We start from the raw sequence: 26,633 nt of genomic DNA on the forward strand, positions 1-26,633 counted from the left end.
CAAAACTACTCTGACACACAGAAGAGTCGGGAGATGCAGTCTTAGATATATTTAATAAATTAAAGCCAAGGTACAAAAAAACAATGTACATTTCATACCTCCCTCCCCTCCTCCACCTACTACTCTTTCTATAAACTGTGACAAACATAGTTTTATTTTCCCACCTCAGAATGAGACCATAATACAGACCGAGGATCAGTGTTGAACGTCCAATCATTCACCGTTATTATCAGACCCGGGGGCAGGACAGCTCACTCACAGAGCTGGTTCCTGCCTCGGCTCTCAGTCTAAATCACGGTTCTCTGCAGTGTCTCACACACTGAATGTTTGCCCGCTGAACCTCGATCTCAATCCCCCACCCTCCCCAACCCCACCCCACAAAACACATACATGCTACATGTCTGCAGGCACCTCGGATAAGACAGAAGGATTAGACTGAGATAAAGTTTATCAGAGACCACAAAGTACATTTCGATGCTGAGTGTTATTAGATGTCAACTGGTCCTGCTGATTCACCAGACAGTGTATTTTACAGCCGTCACATCGCTTCACCAATAATGTCTCTGGCATAATGGATGAGCACAGAATGTCGGTGTTAATTCTTGTTGCAAAACGCTGAATAACTTTCTCAGAGATCTTATGTTTTGTTACTGAACTCTAATCCTTCTCGGTCCTCTCCAAGGCAGTGACCAGATGGATGAAAGGATTTGGGTGGCTTGTTCACAAGCAGTTTGTTAGGCGCAGTAGTTGGTGTCAATAACAGATAGATAGATGAGTCTGGTCAATGATTACCACTGGCTGGTCATTCCAGATGATAATGACGTTAAATAGATGGGTGTGATTGCCGGTGAGGTGAAATACTGGACATGCCTGGTCAGTGTTTAAGAAAAGAGCAGTCTGAATGAGTGTGATGTGAAGAAATGAATGGGCTCTTTGTTAAAAAGATAGGAGGAAGTTATGGATGTGTACTGTAGGTCCAATATAAGTGCACTGAACAAGTGGAAAAAGATACATCTGTGCACACACAACCTCTCAAACATACAGGTATGAACACACGCATACACTCAAATACACAGAAGTGTTCAGCAATAACTGTTAATATGCACAACTTGATTAATATTTTTGCACGATTACAGTGACTAAGCAGTCCATCGTGAGGATTATTAACCCCTCCAAACTCTCAGTTCCCTTCTCAGTTTCTATCTTGTGCCTTCAGCTACCATAATTCCTCTCCAGCCTTCATTCTGGGTAGTCCTGCTTTACCTAAGGGACCAATGCATAAAAACCACTCCCTACAACCCGAGGAGACTGCAGTATGACTGGGTGGGACTGTATGTACATGAGGTACTAACAGCCCTATACACAGAGGGCTGGGCAAGAGAGCAGACTATTTTCAGTCCAGTTATGTGGTTTTAAGCTTTCTTTCTCCACTCATACCCCCCAAAAAGGCATCTATATAAAAAGAAGGACAAATTCACAAAACATTTCATGATAATTTGGCAAATGCAGAGATCTCAGGGGCACGAGTGGGAGTAATTATAATTGTATTAATGTAATCTTTCCTGCAGAATCCCCTCCTGACATTGGTCCTTCTCTCTTCCCATTAGCAGCAGCAGGACTGACAACCACCATCTTTCTATATGTGTATACATATACATTTATATAATTAATTTGATTTATTTTGAAAAATAATGTCAAGTAGCTACGTACGATACCACTACCATTTCATATGGATGCTAATCACCAGGAAACAGCCTAGGAACCACGGGAAGATCTAGAAAGGCAGAACAAGACAGAGATAGAAGGAGGCGTGAGGCAGCATGCTGGGAGTGCTGCTCGAAGCTCTTCTAAAGAAACAACCTTTAAATAAGAGGAGGGAGGGAGAGAGAAACAATCAATCTCAGAACAGAAAAAAAAAATATCGGAGCAGAGAGGAGGGCCTCCCTAAAGCCACCGGGGATTTCATATCTGTCCATTAATCCGATGGTAGGTCTGTGCTGGAATGGTTCCATGTCTTGTCCTGCGGCGGGGTGGGTTATCATTACAATCATTTCACGATATCTTCACTGATGGGGTTTGTGAGAACTGTATTGTTGTGGCATCCAGCTGTTTTGCGCTGAGGGCAGAGGTCACGGTTAGGTGAGAGTTCAAGGGTAGAGTTTCAGTATTCAGCGGCGTACTCTGTACCATGGAGCCCTCTGCACAGTAGTGTGAACTCCTTCACTATGTCCTTCACCCTCCTCTTGTTCACTCGCTCTCTGCATGATGGGGGAGGCAGTAAAGAGAACAAATACATACCATTATATATGTGGAAAATCACGTGTATGACTAACTGAACGGATTCATAAGCCAATAAGCCTGTAAACAAATGTCCGCCAGCGCTACCTGAGTATCTGATGTGAGAAGTTGTCCTTCTGTTCAATTGTGACCCGTGATGACGGGAACCCAGGAGGCTGCAGCGCCTCCTTCAACCACACAGCGAGCAGAGAAAAGCAGTGCTTGTTCAGCGAGAAAAGCACTTCTGCAAACTGGTCCATCAGGCTCCGAGATGCCCCGCCCCCGATGCCCTAGAGAAAGCGGGGAGACAGCAGGGACTTAATTACAATAAGAGAAGAAGAAACGTTTATGTGTGATAATACAGCCAACTGCAGCGTCAGTGAAATGATTCAAACTTTCTGTGGCGTGATGTAGAAATGTGTAATATGCGTCTCACCTCCAGCACAGCCTGGATCAGCAGCTTGCCGTCCTCTTGTACCACTCTGGCCAGTGGAGGCACGTCAGAGCAGTGGGGTAACAGTTCAGTCTACGGCAGAAACACAGAGACAGTCAGCACAGTTAAAGCAAAATGACTCATTTATAAACATGCATATTTTCAAAGGTTTCAAGTTGTGTGTGTGTGTGTGTGTGTGTGTGTGTGTGTGTGTGTGTGTGTGTGTGTGTGTGGCTTACAAAGAACAAGCATGTTGACTTGACTGTCGGAGCCTCAGGAAATTTGAGTGACAGAACTCCTAGAGGTGGCAGAGGGAGTCAGAAGCATAAATAAACTACTGGAGGATGGTGTCAAACATTCACAGTTTGTACTTTGTACTGACAGGCACATATTTCACAGGAACTGTAGCAAAACACCCAGAACAGAGTGTAGGGACGGTGTGTGTATTTATGTAAACAATGCGCAAACTTACCACAGTGGAACACTGCTTTCACGTCAAGACTCTCAGACAAGAACAAATCGGGCTTCCGTTTGAGGGCCTAAGAGGCAGATAAAGGCATTAAACAGAGTATGTTTCTGTCGGCCCGACCCAATCGGTACTGCTTCACCACATTCCACTGCATAAGCTCCTTCAAAATACTGCTATCAACAATACCCGCTCAGCCTGGTAGCCGGATCTGACAGCAACACAGGACTGAGAACAGATCTGCCTACCAGGCTATAATACTCTCTCCATCTGTTTAGGAAAAACTATATCCAAACTCATACAGAGATCCTCCAATGCAGAACTCAGTAGGTATAACAAACAAATTGCAAAAACTCAAACTTTGAAATCATTGGAAACTTAAGTCAAACTAAAGGCAATGATGGTTTTGTTTCTTGAAATCAATTATATTTGAAACATTACTTTTCCTTGTTTTTGGTTGACTGGATTGAATATGCAACAGAAGTGTGTAAGTAATTAACATGTGCAGATAAAGAGAAATACAACTCATCTCGTAATAATGAACTCATTCAGGATGGAGGAGAGGAGAGAGGGAGAGAGGGAGAGGGAGAGAGATGAAGGTCAGATCTATCCAAAGATAGAAAACAAAAGGAAGAAGAATGAAGACGGAAGACAAAAATATAAAACAGAAGAGCCATCAGCCAATTTGTCTGAACTGATTAATATTAGTTGAATATTAATTCATTTGGGCTTTGATTGGCTCTGGGCTGGAATGATTTCAGAGGAGGACTGGGCTCAGAGACTAACCAGTCACCTGGGACCACAATGCTATAACTGACGCCATTACATCATCTTCCCATGAGTGCTGCATCAACTGAAATATTTCATCAAAGTCGCTGAGGGTGTTGATGTTTTTTCAAATGCCCCGATGTTGATTTTACAAAAAAGGGAAAAGATTTAATAAAAATATAAGTGCTCCAAATGGTGGATTTCCATGCAATGTCCACACACTAGCACTCATCTTCTCAACAGCCTGTTGAGCTGCATAATAAATCAATATAACTATTAATAGAAGATTTACAAGGCCCTCTCTGTGAAGAATTTCCTGACATCTTTCCAAAATAAAATAAATGTAAAAAACGCATTGTCATCTAGCAAAAATAAGGGGGAAAATACTGTCATTGTCTTTCTTAGCCACTGAGAGGACTTTGGAAGTACAATGTCTTCACCTAACTAAGCCAGCAAGTTTATAGAGTATCGTTAATAAATGATATAAAAATAATACAGCAGTGTGATTTTAAGAGGTCATTCAAGCTCTCTGCCTAAACTACCTGAATACAGTGTGAGTGTTACTTGTAAGAATGATAAACAAACATGATAAAGATTGGTGTATTATCAAAGCCTTGTATACTTGGTTTGCATATCAGACTGATTCAGGTGGTCTCTGCAGGTAAAATGAAAACCCTCTATGTACTTGGTGTGGTGAGGTGACTGTTAGAATCAAACGCGTTTGAGGAGAGACAGGCGTCTCTTTCTCAAACGTTCCCCTCATGTTTCATTCCACTGCCTCGCCTATGTGATGGGACACCTAAGGGTCCAGTAACAAAGAACAGAAAGAGGAAGAGGGAGAAGAGGACAGAGAAACAGGGAGAAATTAGAAAAAGAGAGAAAGAGAGAGAGAAACCCAAAGTGAATGAAATAAGAAACCAAAAACACACCTGAGCTTGGAGTTGCATAAATGAATCAACAATATCAGGATGATCCCTGGGTCCTAAAATATAATAAAGATGAAACTTAAGAAATCATAAGAGAATAAGAATAATATACAAACAGCAACTGAATAGATTCAACAGTCATGTGGAAATAAAAGAGAACTCAAAAATATTTCATTGAAATAATTCACACGTGAGTAAGGAACGAAGGGGAGAAGGGGAGGGGGGGCATATGAAGCTTTGGCAGAGTCTTGGAAGAACAGACCGACCAAAAACAAAAAACAGGCAGAAGACAAAGACATGGGTCTGTTTGGAGAGAAAAAAAGAAAGAAGTAACGAGAGAAAAAGAACAAACCTAAAAAAACAAAAGTTGGTTTGGAGTGGGAACCCAGGAGGCACCTCTGTTACTGTTACAGTTTGGAGGAAAAGGGGCACCAAACCTGAATGAACCCCCCTTTTTACCTCCTTCCCAGGAGGCACTGCTGGCATCGACGTGATCAAACAACAAGCAACACATTTCCTCTCAGACTGAAAGAAGTGCCTCAGGGGAGGAGGTTTCTGTAAAGGGTCCATTCAGAGCTGGTCAATAAGATCCCCTTTGCTTCAAAGGTGAACCCATAGCCATCAGTATGAATCACACTCAAAGATCAGGATAGGTTCTGATATCACTACCTCCCTTATGCTGGACACAGACTACGAGACTTTTTAAAGTAGGACAGTTTGCAAATGATGCACAATTAAACACACATTTCCTGTAGAAGCTTCTGGACTGAAGAATTCACATCAACATTCCTGACTTTCAAACATGGTTTTCTCCGATGGCTTAAGATTGATGTTGGAAGGACTCCAACATCAAACTTGTTATGAAACAGAACAAACGTCTGTAGTAAGCGCCCAGCTTTAGCTGTTCCCAGACTCCAAACAAGTTTCCTGCTCAATATCCCCCTCCAACCCCTCATCCACACACATCTCTCCCCTGGAGAGAATACAGGGCTTATTCAGAGGGCTGTGATGGAGAGCCTGACTCTAATCCAAGTCGTATTGAGCTGGCCCGCCCTGCTATGTTATATGTCAGCCAACAGAATAAGCTAGTGGTGTCTGTGCTGTGACTGTATCCTGAACTGATACTGTCTACTGAAAGGCACCTGCTCAGAAAAGAAAGAGTTTAGAGGCAGGAGGAGAGGCAGCCATTACTTAACCAGTCAAAGCAGAAAAGGAGGAGGGGAAAAAGGGGACAACACAAAGGGAAGGGGAGCAGCAGACAGAGCTGGTACAAGTTATCTAACCTAAGTGTAGTGGATGAAATTATATCATCTTATTCATGTCCATCTTATGCTGAGTGAAAATCAGAACCTAAGTCTGGCCCCAGGGTCATAAAAAAATGTCTGATAAACTTTGAACACTATAAAATCAAAGTAAATTTCATGCAGCCCAAACACTGAAACAGTAAATTGAAATAAATAAATAATAATAAAAAGCAAATGCAAATACTAGTCTGATAAGTATAGAAAACACTGCAATCAACAATCAGTGGATACACAAGTCTGCATTAATAAAAATGATCATTTGAGACTTTTTTACTTCAACACATCAAGCAGACAGACCACTTTGTGGTTCCTCTTGCATTAATGAGTAATGAGAGCAAACGTTTAAAGGTCGACTGTGACAACAGAGTCAAATCACCTCTAACCTTTTGTCATTTTTTCTATTTGTGGTCCCCAGGCTAAGCTGTTTTATGGTCTACAAATACAACAGCATGCCAGTCTTCAAGTACAATTGCAGTAGGACATGGAAGTATATCACCATAATATACACATTTTTAACTATTTGTTTTCTTTTATTTTCTACAAATTTGTTTACAGTTTCATTCCTTTTCTCTGCTACACCAAGATATGATTTTGGACCCTGTGAAATCAAATATGATCAGAAACATTCAAAAGGTCTACCACTGATATGAACAGACAGATTTGACAGTATTCACAGTCCCGCCCCTGATGGACCCCCTACCTTGCTGGAAGATGGACAGTGTTACCGAGGTAACCAGCTCAAACAGAGCCTTGATGGGTGGGAAGTGGTCTGTCTCGCTGGCAAATATATGCACCATCTGAAAACAGCAGGACTTCACGTCAGACATTCACCGTGTTAACTTGCACACAAGAAATCAGGTTAATGGAAGGAAAAACAGGCTACATCACAAAACCACTGAATGTCTTCACATGCACTGCAGAAACCTGATTACTGTAAAGCCTCTTTACATACAGCTGGTTACTATCAGAGTCCTACCCCACCCAGCCTGGTATGTTTTAAGTGTATTAGTAATATATAACACTACAGCATGCAGTTTAAATTTTTTTGTCATAGCATTTGGACTGACAGCGTAGTGAGAAAACAAGCTCTGTAGTGAGAACACAGTTTGGGTTTTTTTTTCTGACTGTGCAAATGAGTCGGAATTTTACAAATAACCTATTGTTTTCTAACTAGACTTGTGACTTGTGACTGGGCCTATATATTAATAAATGTACTGTTCAGCTGTGGAAACAGACTCATTTGACTTTATTTTAGCGTGATTTTCAGTTCCAGTTGGACTTTGGATTGATTTAATCTGAATGCAAAGAGCCACTGCTATGATTCATGTGCACATGTAAAAACCACACATAAATGGTCAGGAAATTAAGTTTCTGTAGCAGTAATCTGAGTTAACGCTACCTGTTTTGACTGGATTTCTCTCAAAGAAACCACAGTTTAAAAGAAAGATGAAAAACTGCATAGGCACATACCCAGAGTGTCACTATACCTAAATGCTTATAACCCAAGGCAGTGGGAGATCATTAGTGTGATCAGATACAAAATTGCAACATATTATCATATTCATTATAGTTGGATTAGTAAACTGTTAAAATAATATCACTTGGGTGTAAAAATAGCACAGGCAATTTAGTTTAGGTGGCTGGTTTAGTCATGGATATATACTGTAACAAACTTATACTGTATTCTCATTAACCTTGGGCTCATTGGTGCATAGCTGATTAGCTCATACATAGCCTTTTTCTGACAAATGTCTAAAATGCATGTAACAATAAAGAATACGAATGTGCGCTTGTGTGTGTATGTGCACGTGTGAGTGTGTACCTGTCGTGTGAGGTCAAGGGCTGAGGCCTGGGGAATTGTACTGTACATCTGCCCAAGCATCTCGCTTAGCTGAGACACCATGGGAGCAAAGTCATGGAGCAGAGTCTTCACCGACTTCTCAAAGATGGCGCACACAGCCTGAGGGATGACATGAGATCAGCTGTACTGACATGTCATCAGAAGTGATTATTTGGACTGATTTCTTAGAAAGCAGAGGTTTGACAGTATGTGGCCGCACATGGCGATGACTCACCTCTACCACCTGCGAGTCGTTGAGCCACTTACTGAGTACAGTCTGTATGAGAGCAAACACTTGTTGCAAAACCACCACAACCTGAAAAACACAAATAAACCTCATTCAAAAAATGATGAATATAAAGTTATAAACAAGCAGACATCAGTATTTACACATGGGTGCATGCCTATCAGCAGAATGACTGTGGTTGACTGACAGGGCAAAATTTTCCCTCTGGCCACGCTCACCCCTCTAACCAGTGACAACCGATGTATTAAGCAGTGGTGGGTGCAGGGTGAGGAGCTCATATTGCTGCAAGCAGCATGTGCCCTGCTGCATTTCTCAACTACCAAACTGCAATGTAGTGGATAACGAAGCCTTTCAATGGGACATACTGTTTGTATTAGTAAATATTAGGGATGTCCGATATTTTCCCCCTTTATTTACAAAAAAATGTATGTAATATATATATATATAATATCGGGAATTATCGGTGTCAGGTTTTTATAACCGATGTTTGTTCTGTAGGCTTCAGCATTTCCGAGCCTGCATGAACGCAGCATGGGACGTTTACCGGCGCGCGCTAGATGACGTATAACAACAACAACAACTACTAGACTGGTTGGTTGCTAACCGTGGCTAACAAGCAAACAATTTAAAGCTGAATGATTTTAATATTAACACAAAATAAGTGCAATGCACCTTAAATATTTTACCCTTCTATGAGCTGCTCCTTAACCAAACTAACAATTGGCTTAGAATTCACATTAGCACTCCTTCAGGTGCATAATACAATTAAACACATTAACCAAAGCTAGCGAGTAGCTAGCGATTAGCATTAGCGCTAGCTGCTACTGATAGTCAATGCATTCGTCCCATCACCCAACCCCACTGATGACAATGACGATGGTGTGTGGTGACTGACTGGGTTTGGTCCAGGTGGAGGTGGGGCTGTTTTGACAGGTGGTGCTGAGCCGTCCGCTGACTCATCGTCCTGCTTGCTGATGTCGAGCGTGGTGAAGAGGTTGGACAGCAGCCCCAAGATGTGGATGATGGCTAATTTATTGGAAGGATTAGGCTGAAAGCAGAAAAAGAGAAAGAAGAAACAGATTATTTTATCTGTGAATTTGCTACTATACAACCTAAACCCACTATCCATCTTGTTCATTTAGTGCATCGTTTGCCTGCCTTGAAAAATAACTGCTGAAATATTGAAGATAAACAGACCGTAAAAGCTAGACTGCTACCATGCTGCTATCCTCTTGAGTGTCCAAATACCTTGCTGTAATATGTATGCGACTGTGTGAAGCTAAACTGCTACAAACTGTTTTATTTATTTTTCTTGTATAGTCGTCTTTCATTGTATTGCCTATGGATGTAATAACAATGCTTTTTGTGAAATTAATGAATAAATTACATTAGTTAGACAGACAGTTAAATTGAACACTGTGGGATTTTCAGTTGGTTACAGAGTAGAGTAGAGAGAGTAAATAATTATTACTACTTAATCAACAAAATAATTGGTAGACAAATATTTTTAAACCTAAACCCTAGTATACAAAAATATAGTCAAGTCAATGAGCAGGTATTGAGGTATTTCAGCAATGTGACAGAAAGAAGGTAATGGCTCGTTCTCATACCACCTTTCTAAACGACACGCATCAGTATGTACACACACGTACACGTGTATACACACACACACACACACACACACACACACGTAGGTAAAATGATTAATTAGGGTTTCACTGGCAGCATTTAATCATTGCTCTGTCTCCATGGAGACAGCCACAACTCTCTTCTCTCCCCTCATAATGTTAATGCTTTGACTGTACAATAGTCATCCTGTAAGAACAGAGTGTGCACATGATGCTTGAAGCCAAATCAGAGTGACTCCCTCAGTGTCTGCAGTCAGACCCATCAGACATCATGGTCATTCACCCCAAGATGTAATGTAACCTGAAGGTCTCCCCACTAGGTGCCACTATTTGTCCAGCTCCAGACATAGCACCTGATTTCCTAGTCTGATGTAATGCCAATACATCAAAAAGCTAGACAGAAAACAATAAAAGAGGGAGGAAGTCAGAGAGGATGGTGAGACAGTGTGTGGCTGTGTGTTGCGTGAAGGGTAGGGGTGAAACAGGGACTTAAACACAGAGAGAAATGAAAAGCTTCATGTAAGCTGACATCTCTATTCACCTCAACCAAGGTTTTAGAACAAGGGATCAGGAGGATTTATTTGTTATCTACACATACAGTAGATATCAAAGTGTGTTTTTGTAGATAATATCTGCTCCAAATTCACACCATCCAGCATGACATTCTGAAACTCTAGGCTCTATTGGACATGACATTTAAACAGGGTAAAGAAATTCCTTTTGCACGACTGTGTGCATGCACATGTTAAAGCATGACCTACTGTAAATGTGTCTCTGTAGGCATTTTGTTATTTTCTCAATTTGTCGTCTCTCTTGCTGTGGTGTGTGCGTGTTTGCACGAGTGAGAGAAAGTGTGTCTTTGCTATTTCCATGTGAGTCACTAGCCCATGGTGCAGGGTCAAATCCAATCTGGTCCCGCAGAGAAATGTTCCACTGCAGTGACACCACACAGACACAAGGCCTGTTCCTATTGGCCAGAGTCCAACTGTGCCTCTCCTGTGTTTTTGTGTGTGTACTGCTATATGTTGGTCTGTGTACGCACCGTCTCATCCGCTAGCTTCTCCAATTGCTGAATGTAAGGGGTGATGAGAGAGTGAAGGTTTCTTAAGATGTCTTCCACAGGGAGAGCGGAAAGCAGGAAGCCGAGAGCCTGCATCAGCCACATACACTGACTTGTCTGCAAGAAAAGATGATGGCAGGTTCAGTTCAGGTAAGCAGTGAGCTTGAAGTCACATAAAAGTGTTATGAAGAGACCATAAACACAAAATATGCTATCATTAGACTCCAGGCAAACATGTTACATAATGCTTTAACAGCATTCCTTATTTAAATGTCACTTCTGAACTGAGTGCCAAGACAAAAAGAAAAAGTGAATGTGAGAGAGCACACACTGACCTTGTGGATCTGCTTTATAAGCACCTCCTTGAGAGAAAAAACAAAGTCAGAGTTGATGGTTCTATTCTTATGAAAGCACAGCAAAACATGCCCAAATTAGCAATAAAAAGTAACTCCAAAATAATAATAACTGAAGTCATTTCAAAGAGAAAGGATTATTTCTGGAAAAAAGTCTGCAACACCATGGCCGATAGAGTGCAGAAGAAAAATGTTAAAACAGATTATTATTGGCTCTGATACGTCAACTGGGTGGAAAAAAGAACATCATAATAGATAAGAGGTATACATGTGTACACGTACCTGAGAGACAGCTACTATGTTGGTTGCGTAGGGTGGGAGGTCATATTTGCACTCTCTACAAATTTTCTTGAGCGTAGAGACAGAAGAAACAGAAAGGTCTGGGTTCCCCAAAGCCTGAAGCACCAAGGGCAAGACACTGCTGAGCATCACTGGGTGGTCTGCCAACCATTCAGCCAAAGCACCTAGTGGGAGATAAACAGTTCAGATACAGACTGAGAAACAATATGAATGTTGCTGGGCCTGTGATATCTATAAATGACTCTTAAGCAATGTGTGCCAAGATCATTTAAATCGACCCATGAAACTTGTCTCACCTATAGTGAACATCACTGTGTCTGCTAGTTGGACATTGTTGATGCTGATTCTGGGGATGAGTCCTATCAGGCCTGGGATGACGTCAGAGTAATTCACATCTATCGTCTCTGCTATGGACTGGAAGCCATACAGTAAGGCTTCTGTGTGCTGGAAAAGGAGAATACAGTCAGTGTAAGTTTTGAGCATGTCTTTGATGATAAAATGGCTTTTCAGCAATGTCAAAAAACAAAACAAAAAAAAACATGTATTGAAAAAGTGAAAACCAAATTCAAATAGTAGTTTAAATCTGGTTAACATATTTTTTAAACTTGTGGACCTGTGTTGAAAAACTGTTTATTAAACCTAGTATGACACGTTTTTAGGACTTAAACAACACTCAAAGAAACAGAAAATAGTTCACATTTTCTCTTTGCTCGTCCGTGTATCTCTCACCCACCTGCCATGATGTGGGTTGCTCTGCATTAGTCAACAGTCTCCCTAGTTTATCATACAGGTTACTCAGCAGCTCTGCTCCCAGCATCTCATACACGTACATGAGTGTGTCGGAGATATCCACCCTAAAGGACAGACATGCACAAACAGACATTTTAGGGGCACGCAGTCTTGAAACTTTATCTGTTAATCTATCTGCCAGATGGGTTTTGCCCTCTCAGCTGCCAGTCCAGTGACAGTGTATTAGAGTAAAACACACGCATATGCTGACCAATCATCCTGTCAGTGGGTAATTTCTGAAGCACTTAGACTGTCACTGAAATACTTGCACACAACAGTGCACAGTGGAAATAGACTCGTACAATAGTCAGAGGCAGGGTCAGGCATACAACACACTCACACATACCTGTAGATCCTGAATTGCTCTTTCTCATCTGAGGACCAGGATGCGTACTCCTGGTCGGAGGGGAACTGGGCTTTGTGTAGGAGAACATCCACCAGCTGGAAATACACTGGCCTGTAGACCTGCAGATACACTGCCTGCTTGTCCGACTCAAATGACATTATTTCATCCTGAGGATGGAGTAAGGAGAAAAAAAAAAAAGTCTTGGGTCTGGACCATAAAATTATTTATGCACTTTACAAACTAAAAGCATCTGTTACGGCTCACACAGGATATGAACCCAAATATATTTTACAACATCTATCATTCATTTATCACTGAGAGAACAACCCCACTATCAATTATCTATTGTGAAAATACACATTGCCTGCTTGCACAAACCAATAAATCAATTATGTTGGATAATGTAAATGACAAAAAGAAAATTGTTTCCAGGAAAGCCATCATATTTTATTATTTGAAAACTGTAGCAAAAGACCAGTGAGACCTAAGTGAGTAACACATCCATTCAATCAGGGTGTGCAGGGGGAGTTAGTGTTTTTATACAGTCTATTTAAAGATAACTGGTTTAACCAAGTGCCTATCGAGCCTCGTCAGACTACAATAAGCAAAGGTTATTTTGTGGACTGACTTTACGTGCCTAGAAAAGGTTATAGGGAAAATCATGCCAGTTGGAAAATATACACTACCCTTCATTTGTAAAACTATCACAGAAGTAGCAGTAAATACAACAGTGCAGTATAGGATAGGGTCAGATTTTAACATTCCTTACTTGTAGTGTATACCAGAAGGTGAGTGTGAGCGAGCTGGTGGTCTCATTGACCGGGTAGTGGCCGGGGATACCTGTACAAAACATGATCATATTGACTAAAGCCAGAAAGCTCTGCCAGTGATCCACCTGCTCCAACAGAGTCCTAGACAGAGAGGTGGGTGGAGGAGAGAGAGAGAGAGATAGAGAGAAAAAAAGCATAATTTGGCAGCTGTCCAGTGCAGTTGGTACAGAGATAAAGTAGCAACTTTCTCTCTTTGTGTCATTCAATCAGGAGAGCCAGCAACACATGAAAACCAGGCATGGTGTAAGTGGAGACTGCATAGTGAGACACTGGACATATTGCATCATTTGTTTTAGTGCAAGTTCATGTTAATTTATTAATTAATGTTCTTCTTGCTCATACAGTTTGATGTTTGAGCTTTACTGTGCAGAGTTTGACCCTAGAAGGATGTCTTCACATTCATCTGCTGAAAGGGGAAAGTTTCTCTGTGCTCATTGAAAATCTGATTTAAAGGGCCTTCAAGTACGATTTGTGACATCAAAAATACAGTGAATGTCCATCCTGGTCCAGTATGCAACTTATACAAGTATTTGTGCATTTTCATAGAATCTGGTATTTTGAATCAGGTAGAAGAGGTAGATGCCTCTTTAAGGATTTTAAGGGGGAAATTATACTTTTTGTGTAAAAAAAACACATTATTGTTCCAAGCAGACTACTTGTGTATGTCATACTATATATGTCAGGAAAGGAAGTGGCCAAGATGTTATTGTTGATTGGTCAAAACACATTTTATATGTGTTGCCTCAATAGCACATTTTAATTAAAAGATAAATGTCCTATAAAATCTTCACACTGATACAGACGCACACACACACACACACACACACACACACACACACACAGATAGATACAGACGTACACACACACACACACGCACACGCACACACACACACACACACACACACACACACACACACACACACCTGGAGTGGTTTTCTCCCAGTGTAACGGCGATACGGCAGATACCATGGCAGGTCTCCATGTCTCCATTCTGAACAGCCTCTCTGAGCTGCTCCTGGAGAGCCAGCACTTGAGGAACCAGTTTCAGCAAAGTGTTCACATATCTACAATCCATGGACATACAAACACAGACAGAAAAAAAGATGAGAATTGACAGTTAGGAGTCCAGTTAATTTAAAGGAAAGGAGTTTAAAACCAACACAGTGCTGTACAAGTGAGAAAAACATGGCATGTACAACCAGGGAGCCTCCACTAGTGAATATATAACTGACTCACATCGCTCAGAGCTAAGTTGATATATTTATTGCTCCTTCTCAAGACAAGTGTTTGTTTCAAATCAAATTTTAGTTCAAGTCAGTCCAACCTCTGATCCAGCACACCCACCCTAAAAAACCCACACATCTACCAGGGAACCAGAAATCTATTCAAAGCTTCTGCTCAGAGCTGCGCTGCTGCTGTCAGTTATTATTCTGTCTTCTTCCTGCTGTCTCAGCCATCTATAATTCCCTCACTCCGGCTAAAACACACACATGTGCTGACACACACACAGACACACACACACACTAATGGGGACACACATGCTTAAACACACTCTGCAACACAGGCTCAAATCTGGTCATATGGCAACATCAGACAACATCCTCCTGTCATCCTTAATGACAGCAAGTGAAGGGGTGACATTCGGAGATAAAGGGCAAGCGTGTGTGCGTGTGAATGCCACTGAGGATATTATGTGCATGTGTAAATGCTATAGATGTGAACCATATCACGTGTGTTAGTCCCAGGGGGGTTTGTGGTATGCAGGAGGTGCTTCATCTTTCAAGAAAACATCAATAAGGACATGTGTCCAGATCGATGAATATTCATCAATGACACAGCAAGGTTGTGTGACTTCAACAAGGAAGGAATAAAAACCTTTTCCATTATCAATTCATCTGTTTGTTTGTTTTTTCAACTAATCATTTACCCAATAAAATACCCCAAAATTGTACAAAAGATCAATCTCAAAAAAGTTCTCAGAAGCCAAAGAGACATCTTCAAATTACTTATTTTGTCCAACCAGATCCCGAGACCCTTCCTAAGCCCCACCCCATATTTAGAAGATGGTTAAAAGATAAAAGCGACACCTTCAGTTAAGAAATGCAAAAGACTAATAACTAGCTAATCTACATCAATCATTAGTTACTATATATATAGATAGATAGATATGTCACCTAGCACATGACATATCTGAGTACAGGAAAGAAGAAAGTTGATGGAGATTCTGACCGAGGTTAGCTTAACTTTAATTTACGCACAGAGCAGGAGGGGGCGGGACTTAGGAAGGGTCAATTTACAGTGCCACAGCAAAGTCGCAAATCCTCGCATTAAGAAGCTAGAACCAGAGAATGTTTGGCATTTTTTATTTGATTAATAAAACTATTGGCAATTAATTTTCTGTCTTTCCAATAATCACTTAATTGACTTAGTGTTTCAGCATTAATGTAATTCCTTATAGAACCATACAAGCCAAACAAAAAAGTGCCCAGAAAAAATTACATTGATATGCATCCTCTGCTCTGCAGGTTAAATGCATGTCTTACCTCGGTTCTGGGAAGCATTTATTATTCTAAATTTCCCTCATGCCCCCTTAGGATCCTTGGAGCCAGATAATGGTTCTGCGTAGCATTATAAAGCTAAGTCCCCAGCTCAGCAGCCTACACTGACTCAGCCTTCTTAGAAGACAGCTCCACCCTGCTGAGACGTGTTGTGTATGAATCTGGCCTCCATCTAATAAACCCGTACCTGTGTGTGTGTATTGGCCTACATCTTCTGTGTTCGGCTGCCTGAGTAACCCCCGTGGGAGCAGCGTAGGGGCCGACTGCAATTTACTTGTGTGACTGTGTGTGTATTTGTGTGTGTAAATGTGCGTGGCAGATTGCACTCATGTACTCAGAAGATCATTCATTTTTAACAAGGTGCTTTGCAAATGCAGGTCATGCACTCTTAGCTTAGGAAAAGAGACTTGGTGTGTATGTGATACGATTAAAAAGGCAGAATGGATTTGTATGTTTCCCTATTTCCCTCATAAAAGATGCCATTCTGGAGACTTCTCTGAGACTGTCTGCTGCAGTCTCCTCTCCTCTAACTCATGGTTGCCTGTCCTTTCCTGCTTCGCTCCCTGCCCTGCTGTTATACACTTTCTGCCTCCTTCCTGACTCCTCCTTTATTCTCTCCCTCCACCACCTCCCCCCCATCCCCCACCTCTGATCCCCTCTGCAATTACTGCAACACTCCGAGACAGGGGAAATGGGTTGCCTGGCAACAGGATGCAGCTGGACCAATAGCATCCCCCCAAATGAGTTGACTGTAATGTGTTTAAACAGAGGGAGAGAACAAGAGACAGGGAGGAGGGCTTAGTACTGATAGTGAGAGGAGAGAAAGGGGAAAGGAAGAGCACAAAGAAACAAGAGGCAGAGAAATGATAAAATAGATGAACAAAGACGGCAGAATCTACAGATGGAAAAAAGGTGGGGTATGACTTCCTAGAGAGGGTGGAGCTAATACCAGGTTTTCTAATAGATTAATATCTTTCCCTCCTCTCTCACAGACGCAGACATAAACACAAGATAGGCAGTCAAATGTAAACCTATAAATCGCACACTGCTCTGACAAAAATAGAGGCCAAATGTGTCTCCAGAGACGCTACTAATGAGTCAAGACTTATGGGAGGACCTGACAAACTGGCAAACATGCAGGGCTGTGATCAGTGTGACATGAAACGAGAGAAAGAGGGAAAAGGAAATAGAATTTAAAAAAAAAGGACAATTATGAAAACAACTGAAATCCAGAAAAGACAATCTGAAGAATCCCATCTCTGATTAATGTACTCTATCCTAAAAGGAGCCCAGCAACACTTGCTGAGGCTGTTCTACCTGTAACTCCACTAGCATTAATCGTCTCCCCTCCCCTCCCTCCAACCATCTGCTTGGCATAATGTGAGTGTGTTTAAACTGACTTGTCAGCAGCAACTTCACAGATATGAGACCCTCTTGTGTGAGAAGAAGTGCAGAGGTATGGAGGATGAAGTCTTTTATTCTTGCACACTTTCACACCTTCCCCTGCCCTCCTCCTTCTCTTAGTACCCTTTCTTCTCTTTGCCTCGTTCCGTCACCCCCACCCTCTCTCTCTCTCTCTCTCCCTTTCTCTAGGGGAGGGGTAATGGGTGCCTGCCATGTCTGAATCAACCAGGGCATGATGACATCTCTACCCAGCTCTGTAACCATAGCAACGCCAGCCAACCGAGAAATGCCGCTCTCCTCCCCCTGGCTGTCAACTTGCCCTGTATCAATCCCTCCCTCCTTTTCTCCATCCCTTCCCGATGCCCTTACAGTGCCTACCCTGTATGTTTCCTGCCCTTGGCAAACGCATCTTTTTTTATTCTGTTCTGCCTCTCACTTTTCGCCCCTTCTCTTCTTTACTCCCTCTTTAGATCATATATCTGGAAATATCTCCATATTCCATTTTTGCTCTGGTGTAATTTCTCCAGTCAAAACCATGACAAGCTTTCATGCCATGTAGGATCGTTATTTCATTTTTCAGCCTTTTCTTGGGGGTTGGCCTGCCAGTGTGAGTGCACACACTGGCAAACATTTGTACACACCTTTGGGAGTCAGGCTGTGAGATGGCGTTGACTATTGCCTCTACCGCTGTGTCGAAGAGCTCTGGGTCGGGCAGGGCGCTGAAGCAGTCGTGCACCAGGCTTTCGCTCTCGCTGAGGGGTACATCCAGCAGCACCCAGGATGACAGGCAGCGAAGCACGCGAGCCTTCACCGCCCCGGGGCTGTCCGTCCTTCGCAGCAGTTGCTGCAGTAAGGGACACACTGACCCCCACTCCCGGCCTAGGGCACCCCGAACCTAGAGTAAGGATGATAAAGAGGGTTAGAATTCTAGTGTATCACTCATGTGTAATATGTTCCTTTGCCTAATCAGAAAGCTTGTTTTTAAGTCTTTCTACATTGGTGGCAATAAGATACCCATTTTTTGGCACTGACAGCAATAAGATGCTTTCCTGATACCTAGCATTAAATAGTCTAATATGAGTTAAATTATGATTTAGATTATGTATCTGAAATATTTCATTAAAGAATAAGTAATCTGACCAAGCATGTACTGCCAGCTTTAGGTACTTGACAATTTGTCTAACTGTGCTAGAGAGGTATGTACTATATATACACTATACTATATATAAGTACTAAGGTTTGATAGCTATTGATGAACAAATTAATCCAAAGAAACCCTGTGAATATTGGGACAGGTGGCCATCACCACCTCCAGCGGTGGGAGAAGGCAGCATCTGCAGACGTACCTGTCCTTTTCGGTACTGCGGCAGGCGGCTGGTCTGGAACTCCTCGGGCAGGACGGTCAGCAGCTCTAGCAATGCCAGGCAGCGTGCCCGCCCATCCACCCCGCCCCCCTCCTCTTGGAACACCCGTACCATCTCTGCCACTGCACCAGGCCAGGCCTCGGGCATTGTGTTGAGCGCCAGAGAGGCCAGGGCCACACATAGCCGGGTGAGCACCATCTTGGAGCCGGAAGAGAAGCAGGCAATCTGGGAGAACAGCTGGGTCTTCAGAGACTCGTACTGGTCTGTGGGGATGTCCGACCAGTAGCGAGAGATCTTGGTATGAAGTGCGCTAGCACCAAAGTACTGAATCTCTGGCACCTGTGAAACAAAATAAGATGGATGCATGGATGTTTTTCCATTTTGTGTGTGTGTGTGTGTGTGTGTGTGTGTGTGTGCGCCCCCATGTGAATGTTTGTGTGTATACTGTACCTTATCTGGGCTGAGTAGGGCCCAGCAGAACTGCCAGGCTTGAGGCGAGACCTGAGCCTGCATTAGCCATTTCTGGGCCAGATTCTTGTTTTCTATATTGGGATCATAGTACAACTGGTGGAGGGCCTGGAAATAAAGGAGGAGGAAAAGAATAACATGGGAGAAAGGTCAGAAGAATTCATACAATCTGTGGATGAATGTTGAGTCATGAGGGGATTTGTACAAAGTCCATTTGAGAAATGTTTCCAACTACACCCCACACATTACCAATAGTGCATGTCAGACAGACCAGCTCAGAGAAGACAAATGCAACTTATTTGAGCTCTTGTTTGGAGGAAAGAGTTGGTTACCTTGAGAAAAGAGCATTTTTTATCACTCACAAACACACATAGAAGACAGTTTACCTCGAAAACCTGAACAACGGAGAAAGCAATGACCTGAAAACAGCGCTCTCTGAAGTACAGCTCTGAGTAATTTGAGTACTTGAGTGCAGGGAGAACAAGAAGGAGCAAGCCAAAGAGAAAGGAGATAAAGGATGAGTGTGAGAGAGGGAAATAAAAGAAGTGAAAAGGGGAGCATTAATTAAACAGACACCTCTAATCCCGGCAGTGCCAGCAGAGAGGTTTAGGCACTAGCAAAAATGCCTGTTTTTTTTTTTCCTCTCTCTCTGTCTCACACAAAACACACACACACACACACACACACACACACACACACACAGACACACACAGACACACACACACACACACACACACACACACACACACACACACACACACACACACACACACACACACACACACACACGTACATGCTCACTGAACTAAAACCGCTGGCAGCCAGCACTAAGTGTCTGACAAGCAATACAGGGGAAAAAAATATATCCAGCAAGCTTCTGATCCTTGTCTTTACCCCTGAAGCCTGCTCACATCAATTCATCCACCAGCAGTCATTCTCTTCGCTTTCTTTCTTTTCATTTCTCTCTCTGTATTTGCCTAAAGTGTCCACCCAGTTTCATTCCATCCCTCAACTCTCTATCATCATCTCAGTCTTCCTCTAGAAGAAGTTCAAGAGAAGTTTAGGCTGTCAAATAAGGGAGGATGAATAATTCTGTAAAGGAACCAGTACGGGTCACACAGTACGATGGTGCTATTGCAGCTGTAGAGAGGAACATCAATACCAAGTCAATGCCTACTGGAAGCAGAGTCTCAGGTGGTGTTCTCTCCTGTCTGCCATCCTGCAACACAATTATCTGTCTCCCCTTACTGTACGAGACTCTGAACACGGCTGGCTGGGTGTTAATGAGCTCAAAGGGTCAGGTGACCTTTGTACATGTGTGAGAGATGGCTATAGGTGCAGGTACAGTATGTGCGAATTTCCCTTTTTCTTAGCTGGTAGGTCTCTGTACTCCACTAACATGCCATGTTTAGCTTTTTATGAGAATCTCTGCCCTTTCAAAGCAGTCTGAATGAAAACCACTGCAAGTACAAAAATAGGCTATGATGAGCCCTTTTTTTTTTAAATTTCAACACATGAATATAAACACAGCTGCATGACAGAGCTGATGAAATATGAAGGTGTTACTGTGTATGCGACTTGGCAGGTTCCTTCTATGGATCATTATCATGCCTTCATTCCAGAAAAGCATTAGCATTAGGATGTTTTTTGTTAGTCAGCTCTTTTTTTACCCTTTCTGTAAACGAGGACGTGATATCAGAGTTCAAAGCAGCAGCGGATCATTACCGCAGACCACTGTGTGATCGCAGACCTCTCCTTATCCAATCCCAAACAGCGCCGTGTCTGTCCTGCCTAGGTTTTAATATCAAAGCACGAGACACAAAACCGTCTGTTCATTTTGCTGCTTTAATCTTCTCACAAAGAACCACCGCCTGTCTCCTCCTAGAAATCACACCTGACGCGCAGCAGTTCGTTTGACTAACTAACTGCAATTGGACATTATTAATTGGTTCTTTAAAAAGAAAGCATAAAATGCACATCCCTAGAAACAGTAGCGTTCACTTGCTGCTGAAGCAACTAATGCAACTGAAGCAACTAATTGCATCCACAGATGGTGGCAACACACCTGAACCACCTGGCTTCACCTGAGGATGGCGTCCTCTTGGCAGACACTGTCAAAGGTCATTAGCCTCCTCTACAGTCACTTTCCAACAGGAGGAAGGGAAGAGGGATGCAAGTGAAAAAACATGGCAGAGTCAAACAGTTTCACCATCTGCTCTGACACATAACCACAGATTTACTGTAGCTGGTATACTCCTGTGTGCTCACTACCGAGCCCTGGAGAATAACTATAGCGTAGGTTTTGATCTGCGTTAACAAAGAACACTACAATACTTCTACTACAATGATACAAAAAATCAGGGACAAATATGTAGCAAATCAAAGAAGCAGGAGCCATTGTCCGTAAAAAAAGACTTCTATTCTATTCTAAAATTATTAGCAAATGCAATGCAGGAAATGTAGATAAAGATAAGCAGATAGGTCTCAAATAGGACAGCCTTTATGTTTTTGTAATCTCTTGTTCCCTACATGCTCATGAAGCATAAGTGCACAAGCCTACACACACACACACACACACACACACAGGACATGTCTTTGCACAGTGTGTTCACACACAGTAGGTAATGGCATCTCCCTGCCATAGGTTCAGTGTGTTTTCAAGCCATCTGTCCCCTCGAGCGTCACACTCAAATTCATCACAGTGATGGGAGAGGCAGTGTTGATGCTGTGCTGCAGAAGGCTTTATCACACCACTGACCCATCATGACACTGCTCTATAATTGTGAGAACCAAAGATATGCAGAGGAATGATGATTAATGAGGGAACAATGAAGAATAGTTTGTATGAGAGTGTGCGCGGGTGGTTGTTGACAGCACACAGCCAAGACAGAAATTAAGAATACCACGTTGCCAATAGTGATAAAATCTCAGCACATGAATAGCAAACAAACCCTTGCACCAAGTGTCTCACCATGGAAAGGTTTACATTAACAATTTCCTTTTCCACCACATAATATGGATCACCTACAGTCACTGAATCAATGTATATATCATACCATAAGCATAAGAAATAAAACTAAAAATGCTTGCACTAGGACATATGTGTCTCATGTAACCTACAAGACACGTATTCCACCTTGAACCCATATATATATATCTGTCACTAGCTGAATGGTAATACTCATCACAAAGCCTCTTCTCACTCTGAAATAGCCTCTCCAGCCACAACAAAACTACTCAATACAAAACACGTCATTCCTCAGCGTCAAATTCCCCCTCTATGTTCTGTAATACGTTAGCTGGCAGGCTGAATCATCTCCTCTGCTTTTAAAGGCACACTATGCAAAATTTTTACCTTAATAGAACAGCTTCGAAGTCATTTCGATGGTAAATGAACTCGCAGTATAGCGAATCATCCCGATAGCAAAGCAGGAGAGGGATGCCGTTGGCAGAACCAGCAATGCAAGTCTGAAAGGTGGCGTCCCGCCAAATCTCGCGAGAATCACAAATTGCTTTACGTCGCGACGTCTCATACATCAGCAACATAACAAGCAGCCTCAATGGAAAACACTAGCAGGCATTCACTCAGACGTTACCTGGTCAGTAGACATCTTCGGAGTCTATCTTTGCCTGTTCGATGTACGACGCTTCCATCCTACTGAACATGTACCAGTATACAGGGGGGAGGGGATCAGGCCGTGGGTGAAGAGATGCAGAGCCGTATATAGAGACGGCTCTGGTGAGTGGTATTTACGACAGTTAACGTTAAATACAAGTACTCCGCAGCGACTCTAGGGGTAGCTGTTTGACAAAACCGGAAAACTGCATAGTATGCCTTTAAATGCCCTAAAACCATTCTAATAAGAAGACTGCACTTGCTGTCACATACATCAAAACTTTACATGAGCACAGTTTCCTAAAGGCAGAGGTGCATCACAATCCGAGAGCCAAGAGTCTGGGAGCTGCGCACTACTGAATGGACCTTGACAGCCACACTGACCCAGTACTGTGCTGTGCTTCTTTCTGGTGTTACAGTAGCTGTTTGTCTCTCGGGAGAAATGCAAAATGACAATACTGTTTCACAGCAAATGTAGAGCTCTGAATTTCCTATAAAATCCACTTGCTTCGTAGACTGTGATTCTAGACGAGACTAATTATAGTGGGGCGGAAATGTAATGCAGTATATGTACCTATTCATTATACACACACAAAGATACTGACAATGTGGTACTTTGTTTCATAGACCCAAGACTGAACAAAGAGCTTTCTATTGGACACATACAAATGCTGGGCCAGGAACCATCATCTCCACCACCATGTATACAACAAGCACACACTCCCCACCGTCCCACTGTACAACAATGACAAGTCTGCGCTGCTGCTCCTTTTTATTTCTTCTCTTTTAACAACTGGTTTTGCTCTCATCACCTTATGGGAAATACCATTTGACCCTCTACTGACAAACACTACAATGTGTCTGATGGTGGTGTGTATTTTTACAGTTGCCAGTGTTGTGACTGGCAGAGAGGATAATAAAATTGCCAGCAGTAAAAGCAACATCTGACATCTGAGATTCTTCTAAAGGCATTAAGCTGATGCCCTTACACAGATACTTATATGATGCTTTTAGGTGCACACACAGATTCTAAAGAACCCTATCGTCTCCCCCCCTCCAGTGAATGAATAGCATTGTGCAGTTTCCATAACTAATTAAGTATAAATATGTCTTTCTAGCCAAATTATCTAGAAAGAATAAAAATAGGGAAGGAAAAAAAATATTTCACTCAAATTCTCTAAATATACTTTCTAAATATAATTGAGTGTTACAAGAACAACATCTCATCAATTTTGAAATTAAACTGTGGTGTTATTACAAAAGTGCTCATAGCCTTCATGAGACATTTCAGATGTTCTTTGTCATGTTTCATCGGCTAATGAGATTACTGATGGCGCTGTACCACTCGAAGAAGACTGAATGATTTAACTGGATCTAAAAACGCACCTCAAACTGTACAGACGGGGGAAAAAAATGAAAGAAATTGGAATAAAATATTGTGACATTTTATCATGATATTTTAGTAGCTTCCCAGTCTCTTAAAAAGAGGACAAGCTTGAAGTTTAAAAGGTCAGAGTTCAGTGTATAAACATACACAGCAACAATGACATTACAGATAACATTCCTAAACACGTCCTAACTTAAAATTGTTTACTGAATTAATGACATTTAACCACTGCACCCATCTCCTGTTTCAGATACTCAAATGAATCACAGAATGCCGAATATATATCTGACAGGTGGCTCTGATTACTTTTTTGATGAATATCATGCACTATTTTAGCTTGCTTGGGGTATTTTGGCAAGCGAGGTTTCACTTCCACTGGAGATGAGACACTTGACTAGATGAAAAATAGCTTGATTCAAGAAACATTCATTCAAATCTACGAGGTTGTGTATCAGTTCACTAAAACATTAACCTAATACGTCATATCAAATGATTTATGACCCTCCCAGTTTCATTAATTATACATTTACTTAGGTAAGCATACAATATGTGCTAGTGTTTTCCCTGATTTTAGTTCAAGTGAACATTGACAGGACATATTTAGCAATTTCTTCAGGCATAGGCCACCCCAAAATAATAACAGACCACCACTTTCTTTACCTGTAGACATGAATAAATGAACAAGGAGATTACCCACAGGGACACAGGACCTTGCTCACTGTTTATCATTCTTCTTCCTCCTTTATTACACCACCAGAAAGCACAGTATCAGGCCAAAGCCATTTCCCCCACAGGAATGTGCTTCTCTCTCTCAAACCTGCCTCTAATCATTTCTGTCGCATCGCCAACCTCCTCTCACCCCCTCCTCTTACTGGCACTGTCACAGACATCGACCCTGTCCCACCCTCCCCTCATCCCCCAATCCATCTCATCACATCAACTCTACTCTTCCACAGGAGCACCTTTCTCCCTCTCTCCCTCCTCCCCATTGTCTCCCCACCCATCCCCTCCTGTCCGAGTCAGTGGCCACCCAGCAAGGAGATTCATCACAGCAACCTGGCAGCCACAGGCAGCACTGACAAGCAAGCAAGCAAGCACATACATACATACATACACACACACACACACACACACACACACACACACACACACAATATAGCCAAACAGACAAAAACAAGACCCAGACAAGCATTTTACAGTGACAGAGATGATAAAGAATTGGCGGGCTACAACCTGTTATTTTGCTCTCATCTGATCATATTTTCTAAACATTCAGTCAAGCCTAATTTAAAGACATGAGGGCATATTAACTCCTGTATGCAAACACAGCAACATCATCTCTCCAGACGATATCAGTACTGTACAAATTGCTAATATTATGTGGCTACAAGGCAGATAAGGCTCTTCTGCTCTCCCTCTCAAGCTGGCTGTCTCACTTGAAACATGACCACTTGTCTTTAGTACACAACCCCCCCGGTGCTGTATAAGCTGGTGGGTTGCTGACACAGACTGACTGGTCCCAAAACTCACCTTCTCTACGTTTTCCACCGTGAAGTCCAAGGCGTCCGGTGTGGCTACTATCCTCCCCGGCGTCTCCATATCTCCGCTGACACGGAGCTGTCAAATGATCAAAGAGGAGCAACACATTCAGGAGCTGACAGCCACCGTTAAACGTCCCTTTACAGACAGTACTCTTCCCACAGTAGCAATCTGAAGATGTAACTTAGACGGCACCATACATTTAAACATAAAGATGACACGAGAGGCTAACCGGCAAGCTAACGTTAGCTCTCTTAACTTAAAAGCAAGCTAGCTGACGCTAACCTATTCTATAGTAAAATACTATAGCAACGGCTAGCGCCACTATGCTAACGCCAAACTAGCTAATGTAGCAATGGATGCAACTTGACGTTGCCCTGGTGCCAAATGTGACCGAGCGAGACAGATGTACAATCATTTCAAAGCGTCTCAGAGCATTATCTTAACAATGCCGTCTCCGTATGTTATCTATATCCTGTCTAAAGGACCGATATTGTCACACCTTTCTGTCCTGCGTCGGTAAGAGACGATGCTCGCAGCTCCCTGCCGCTGTTCTGCCTCTGCTCCGTCACCGGGAGCTTTTTGCTACTTTCAAGCACTGTGGGAAATATCGCAATCACGGCCACCCAATAACAAGGTAAATAAAACAGCGATTTAGTTACATCCCCCCCGTCAGTATCAAAGGCGGAGAATGCACAAACGCTGAAACAATTGCACAATTCAGCAGTAC

At 42.4% G+C, this 26,633-nt stretch overlaps 1 protein-coding gene across 2 annotated transcripts; it reads right to left on the reverse strand.

Annotated features, from left to right (window-relative positions):
* Nucleotides 1–34: 34 nt before the first annotated feature.
* On the reverse strand, nt 35–26,530 carry LOC127349798 (importin-13). Of its 2 annotated transcripts, XM_051375702.1 has the most exons (23): nt 26,406–26,530; nt 25,895–25,981; nt 19,344–19,469; nt 18,876–19,232; nt 18,171–18,424; nt 14,491–14,631; nt 13,507–13,648; nt 12,738–12,904; nt 12,336–12,456; nt 11,899–12,046; nt 11,585–11,766; nt 11,285–11,311; nt 10,932–11,066; nt 9,157–9,309; nt 8,250–8,330; nt 7,997–8,134; nt 6,875–6,971; nt 4,874–4,926; nt 3,183–3,249; nt 2,950–3,008; nt 2,714–2,803; nt 2,386–2,567; nt 35–2,258 (listed from the first exon to the last, which is right to left on the reverse strand). In XM_051375702.1, the coding sequence occupies exons 2-23, from the start codon at nt 25,961–25,963 to the stop codon at nt 2,162–2,164; spliced, it is 2,886 nt and encodes a 961-aa protein (XP_051231662.1). In that variant the 5' UTR covers nt 25,964–25,981; nt 26,406–26,530; the 3' UTR covers nt 35–2,161. The 2 variants fall into 2 exon arrangements, 1 of the variants encoding a protein (XP_051231662.1); XR_007880415.1 differs by lacking the exons at nt 35–2,258; nt 2,386–2,567; nt 4,874–4,926.
* Between the last annotated feature and the right edge of the window lie 103 nt (nt 26,531–26,633).

This window comes from Dicentrarchus labrax, unplaced genomic scaffold (genome assembly GCF_905237075.1).
Source record: "Dicentrarchus labrax unplaced genomic scaffold, dlabrax2021, whole genome shotgun sequence".
NCBI classification, from domain to species: domain Eukaryota; kingdom Metazoa; phylum Chordata; class Actinopteri; family Moronidae; genus Dicentrarchus; species Dicentrarchus labrax.